The sequence below is a fragment of the Henckelia pumila genome, chromosome 4 (assembly GCF_033568475.1).
Source record: "Henckelia pumila isolate YLH828 chromosome 4, ASM3356847v2, whole genome shotgun sequence".
NCBI lineage: Eukaryota > Viridiplantae > Streptophyta > Magnoliopsida > Lamiales > Gesneriaceae > Henckelia > Henckelia pumila.
In genome coordinates this window covers 31,105,797-31,112,302 of record NC_133123.1, presented here as the reverse complement: position 1 = coordinate 31,112,302, position 6,506 = coordinate 31,105,797, and the positions used below count along the sequence as shown (strand labels likewise).

The following is a 6,506-nucleotide window of genomic DNA, read 5'->3' as shown; positions in this document are numbered from 1 at the left end:
CAAATAATCTTGAGCTTGAGTTTGGCTCGATTAAAGGTCAAATTCAGCAATACACAAACTTTTGTTGGAAATTGGTTGAAATCCGATCAGTACCTAATAAGAATTAGGTGATTTAACAGAAATTGATATGCCATTACCATTCGTTCTTCCAGCCAGGCGTGGACACGTGAATATGCTTACAGTGAGCTAGCCAACATGGCGTTGCCACATTGCCATGAAATCTCCACCATTGCCTCTTCTTCAGTGATTCGGATTGGCTCAGATTTCTTACAGCCCCACCACCCAGAACTGTCACCATCGCTCTCACTATATATCTTCCAAACTTCTATTCGAACGCATCAAATTTCGAGGATAGAAGATTTCGGATACCACACCAGTGTTTATCTGTTCTGCTTCTTTATTCAATTCTTGAAATTTCAGTGTTTTACCTCGAAAGACTGGTGCTTTAATACTGATAAACTCAATTTTGTTGGATATGTTTGCCTAGTTCTGAAAAGATGACTTCAGCTGTACTCTATCACTCGATCAATCCATCTACATCGCTGTTTTCAAGAACCCATTTCCCATCTCTGATATTCAAAGATTTCCCAGCAGAAATCTGCGCTTTTCCGGGGCAGAAATCCTACTCCAGCTGCCAAGAAAATGGGCGCCACAAGAAACTAACGAGAGTGAAGGCTGCTGTAGCGGAAGTCCCAGAGTCTGAGGCATCTGTCAGCGGCGGAGTCTCGAAAGAGACGGTGAAGAAGCTGAGGATTCTGGTGGCTGGCGGCGGGATTGGTGGGCTGGTTTTGGCTTTGGCGGCTAAAAAGCAGGGGTTCGACGTGGTGGTGTTTGAGAGGGATTTGAGTGCTATCAGAGGGGAGGGGCAGTACAGAGGGCCGATTCAGATACAGAGCAATGCATTGGCTGCTCTGGAGGCTATTGATATGGATGTTGCTGATGAAATCATGAGCGCTGGCTGCATCACTGGTGATCGAATTAACGGTTTGGTGGATGGAATCTCTGGTAATTGGTAGGTTTCTTTATTTAGTTGTGCTGAGTTGTTGTTTAGAAGCATTTTATCTGCCAATTATGGGCGTCAGCCGCGGGTTAACGGTATTTGGTGGGGCTAGGCAGTGAATTAATGAACAAAAGTAGAAGCAGATCCGAACAATTTTGTAAAATTTAAAACTTCACTTGGTTATTATCTGAAACCGTTGTAGTTCCGACCAAACACCTTTTGCTGGTCTTTTTCTCCGTGTTTTCTTGGATACACAGAATGCTTCAAGTGTCCATTAGAACTATAAAGTACTTTCTTACTGCTAATGACTGATAATTGGGGTTTGGAGGCAAGGAAGATGAATTCTAAATCTTGGAAAAAGTTTCAATTTTTGTTTCGTTTTTGAAGGCTTCCCACCTTGGCCTGTTTCGGCTCACAGTGTTGCCTTTGTATGCCTTGGTATATCATGCTTGTGCAATCTCTTTCTGGACGTTCCTCATTAAATGTTTGGATGGCGGCAGAAAGAGTGAAAATGAATCTTGCATTTATAAATTCTAAAATGCCCTCCCTTTAATGTTGTGGGCTTTGTACTATAGTTATCAGTATCTTGTCCTTTCAAATATATCACGAGTCCATGTTTTTTGCCTTACACTATCACAAGGTTTGTTTCCTTGATTATGCTATATGGTGTTTCTCTTTTTTCTTGGTTAATCTGTAAATGATGAACAATCCTTACTGGATAATTCTGTTTAGTCTCCTTAATCATATATATGCTACATGCAAAGGGGAGGGAGTGGTCTTCGATGCAGTGGTTATTTTCATGGTATTATCTTGGTTTGTGAAAGGAAGATGCGGCTTTTCGTTTCCCATTTTATGTGATTTAAAATGATACGGTTTATAATCAGGTACGTCAAGTTCGACACATTCACTCCCGCAGCTGAGCGGGGACTTCCAGTCACCAGAGTCATTAGCCGCATGACTTTGCAACAAATTCTTGCTGCTGCGGTTGGCTCAGATATTATTATTAATGACAGCAATGTAGTGGACTTCGAAGATGACGGTGAAAAGGTACTCTCAAGTTACACTGTTCTTCTCTGGTTTTGTATCCTGCTGGTTATTGCATATTTTCCAAGTCTATTAAGTGCTCCAGAGCCTTATGTACACCCAAAATATTAATGTTGATTCTGTCTGCTTTGGTAAGAGTGATGCTTTGCACAAATTCAGGTTACCGTGAAGCTTGAAAATGGGCAGTGTTATGAGGGTGATCTTCTTGTTGGTGCTGATGGGATATGGTCGAAGGTACTTTTTACTTTATATACGCGATACAATTCCGGTCGACCAGTATCTGAAAGTAGAGAAAAAACAAAGAAGAACTAAAATGAATCATGAATTTGACTCTGAATTCTTCGGCTCGTGATTCGGGTATCACTATTATTGCTAACAGGTGAGGAAAACTTTGTTTGGTCCAAGTGAAGCTATATACTCAGGCTACACTTGTTACACCGGAATTGCAGATTTTGTTCCTGCTGATATAGAGACGGTTGGGTATGTTGTCTATTCTTGTTCCAGTGTGTATAACATTTCCTTGTCTATAACTATTGAGCAAGTCCACTCACAAAGGCGACATATATTTGCAATTTTCTTGCAGGTACAGAGTATTCCTGGGTCACAAACAGTACTTTGTTTCTTCAGATGTTGGGGGAGGAAAGATGCAATGGTATGCGTTTCATAATGAACCGCCAGGTGGTGTTGATGTTGGAGGTAAACAATCTCCAGCTTAACCCCTTGCTGATTCAAGATTTGTTTCTCTTCAGTTGACTCCAGCCAGACAATTTCACTGGAAAAAACCTTCTAGTATATAGTTCACCGAGCTTGTCCAGTCTGGGATGTTTGTGACACCCCTGATTGGAAAGATGAATAATAGTCAACTGTTAATTTTATTTATAACCGAGTTCTGATTTTATGGTATCGATGCCATGATAAATTTAAATTATTTTAAGTTGTACAGCTAGGGTGATGTTTCAATTTTCATCCTTAAAAGGGGTGGTTCTCTTGATCTTGTAGGTAAAAAGGAGAGGCTACTGAAATTGTTTGGAGGCTGGTGTGATAATGTCATAGATCTATTACTCTCCACGGATGAAGATGCAATTCTCCGTCGTGATATATATGACCGGACCCCAGCCTTCACATGGGGAAAGGGTCGTGTTACGTTGCTTGGTGATTCTGTTCATGCCATGCAACCAAACTTGGGTCAAGGGGGATGCATGGCCATTGAGGTATGATGTACTTTGAGCTGCTCTTTTTCTGAACTTCGCTACCATTTTCTTCAGTTACATACTGCCTTTATTTGACTATAGAACTGTTTAAATCGTTGAGACTGTGAACCACTGAGAATATGTATATTTAAGAAATCCATCATGTGCACGGATATTGAATTTATTTCCTGATCACGAATCTGTTCTGGTTTTGAACTAAAAGGCGATAATATTGAAATAATATGTTATGGTTCCAGGATGGATATCAACTATCTCTGGAGCTTGATAAAGAATGGAAAGAAAGTATTGAGTCCGGTAGGCCAATGGATATAGCCTCTGCTTTAAAAAGGTGTAATAAATTTGTTTCCCTTGCTGCTGTCTCCAAAAGCTTGGTTTAAGTTTCATGAAGATCACCCACCAAAACATTAAAGCATTTGTTTGCTTTCTTCAGATATGAGAATGCTCGAAAAATAAGAGTTGCAGTCATTCATGGACTAGCAAGGATGGCTGCAATTATGGCATCAACTTACAAAGCATACCTTGGTGTTGGACTTGGTCCTCTGTCCGTAAGAATGTGACTTTTAAAAACATGAGAAGATTGAGAATATTCGGATATGGTTCAGAAATTTCTCAAGTTAATGGAAGTTGGTTTTGTTTTGTAGTTCCTGACAAAATTTAGAATACCGCATCCCGGAAGAGTTGGTGGGAGATTTTTTGTCGACATTGCTATGCCTTTGATGTTGAGTTGGGTTCTTGGTGGCAATGGGTGAGATCTTATTTTCCTTTATTTGTCAATACATTGAGTATGATTTCTGGTTTCCGCAGATGGATTAATAAAAGGTGTGTTACAAGATTTTAATTTTTTTTGTGAGATGTATTGGAGCCAAGGGAAGCATTTAGATGTTAAAAAAACATGAAGTCTAAGCTCTGTAACCTTTATTTGCACCAAGTATGATAGAAAAACGTGTATGCGTGCGTGTGTTGTTTATACACACACGACAATTTGTGTTTGGACCTTTTTTTGTTATGTTGGGAGAATGTTTTGACGTAATGAATGAATTATATGGCTTTCAGTTCAAAACTTGAAGGAAGAACGCTGCAGTGCAGACTTTCTGATAAAGTAAGCCAATAAACTCAGAATGAAATTGCATTTTGTGTTCTATGATTATGCTATGATCACCAGGTGACTAATGTCTCATATCGTTTACTCGTGAAGGCCAGTGACCAGTTACGAAGATGGTTTACGGACGATGATGCTCTAGAGCGAGCTCTGGACGCAGAGTGAGTATACCATAACCTTACATCTTGAAGAGAATGCTTTCGTCATTTTCTCACGCCTCGGTCTCATGGGATAGGGTCCATGCAAGCAAGATTTTGCAGAATGCATTTTGCTAGCGATTATCTTGCATTCATCCAAACGCCAGAAGAATTCATTTTTGCATCTTTATAGACCCCATTCAGCCATTCCCCAACATTTCTATCTTGGATAACTCTTTTATCAATTTGCTCAACTGTGACATGTCTGTGTATAGCTGGTTTCTAATTTCCATGGGAGATTCAACTGCTGCAACTGATACCATCTTTCTAAGCCGAGACGAGAAGAATCCGTATGTTATTGGGTACGCCTTTTCGTCTACAGCTTATAAACGAAACCGTGTGATTCGCTTGCTAACATGTTTATACTAAACTGTGATACTAATAGCATACCCTTTCCAATTATAGGAATGTACACCACCCAAATTTTCCTGGAGTATCAGTATGTATACCTTCACCTCAGGCAAGTTCACTGAACACTTAGTTCCCTTCTATAATTTTCCCGAAAGTTCCGTTTTTTCGTTCCATTCGATTGTTTCACGGAATTGTTCACGATACCTTAGGTTTCCAAAACACATGCTCGAATAAGCTACAAAGATGGAGCCTTCTTCGTAACGGACTTAAGGAGTGAATATGGCACCTGGATATCTGAGTATGTCTTGGAAAGTTTACTGCATTTTCCTTTTTCCACTTCTGTGCACATATTATGTAACATCACTTAAGAACAATCATAGAATCTGCATACTAAGTGAGAGTCAATTTTACAGCAACGAGGACAAGCGATATCGTGTGTCACCCAACGTCCCTACTCGTTTTCGTCCCACGGATGTGATTGAATTCGGATCTGATAAGAAGGTCAGAGTTTTTACTTCGTTTACCTATTTTCTCAACTCTAATCCTTTATTTTGTTGCAAAAAAACGGAGATAAAGCGCGGTACACTCGGCGTCTTGTTTAGTCTTTTACTTATTCCTTTAGGCGTGAACTGGATCTTGATACATTATCTTCTTGAACTGCCTTCGGTTTTCGTCTCATTTATGTGTTGTATGTAAGCAATTGCAGGCGGTTTTTCGCGTAAAGGTTTTAAAGCCTCCACCAAAAATCGCAAAGAAAACAGATGAAACTGAAGTTCTGCAAGCTGTATAGGATTCAAAATGATTCCACGGAAGGAGATTGAATTATAGGGAAATTTGTATAGAATTTTTATTTGTGGCAACTGAACGGTGTCATGCTGCTGCATTTTGTTTAGGACAGGAGTTGTGACATGTAATCGGAATATTCACACACTCTAAATTTATACATGGAAATGGCTTCAATTGTTACCGAAAAAATGATATATTTTGCAACTTATCGAATACAAATATTCTCAATTATTTTCAGAAAATGTCATCGTATGATCGTAAGAGTTTTTAATTTTTGTTATGTGATATTTTTAAAATTTGTTACTAGAAAACGTCTTTAAAATATCTAATAACTTGACACAAATTCAATGCCATAGATTTCCTTGTTGACAATGGATCAAATGCCAACCAACATAACTCAAATCTTCCACCAAATAATTGGCCAGAAAATGTAAGGAAAAAGGACAATGGACTTGGATGGATTGGACCCTACATCTATAAACAGAAATTTTTTTTTTAAAAAAAAAATATTATTTAACAATACACCAACAGTTTGCAATAAGTTTGCACTTAAATTAGATGTGCAGGTGTAGTCACCATCCAAATTTCCAAAGCAAATAAGATATCAAGAGTGGCCCCTCCCCCTCTATAAATACATTGCATGAACCACACATCAAATTAGAGCATCATAATTAAGCTTATCATAAATGTGGAGATGTTTCGTTGTCTCGCCTTACACACACAATTTCGTCTCACCTACATAAATGCGCCACCCCCACGGCGGACAAGTGATGAAATCGCCACCGTCGCGGGCGGCAGAGGGGGCATCTCCCATATCG

General features: G+C 39.3%; 1 protein-coding gene across 1 annotated transcript; it reads left to right on the top strand.

Annotated features, from left to right (window-relative positions):
- The first annotated feature begins 208 nt into the window (after positions 1–208).
- Positions 209–5,905, top strand: LOC140862537 (zeaxanthin epoxidase, chloroplastic). Its single transcript, XM_073265565.1, has 16 exons — positions 209–1,012; positions 1,885–2,047; positions 2,204–2,278; positions 2,424–2,524; positions 2,628–2,740; positions 3,044–3,255; positions 3,492–3,583; positions 3,686–3,800; positions 3,897–4,000; positions 4,309–4,354; positions 4,451–4,515; positions 4,767–4,853; positions 4,957–5,011; positions 5,112–5,200; positions 5,316–5,403; positions 5,609–5,905. Exons 1-16 carry the CDS (start codon positions 498–500, stop codon positions 5,690–5,692), a joined length of 2,004 nt encoding a protein of 667 aa, XP_073121666.1. The 5' UTR covers positions 209–497; the 3' UTR covers positions 5,693–5,905.
- Positions 5,906–6,506: the final 601 nt, after the last annotated feature.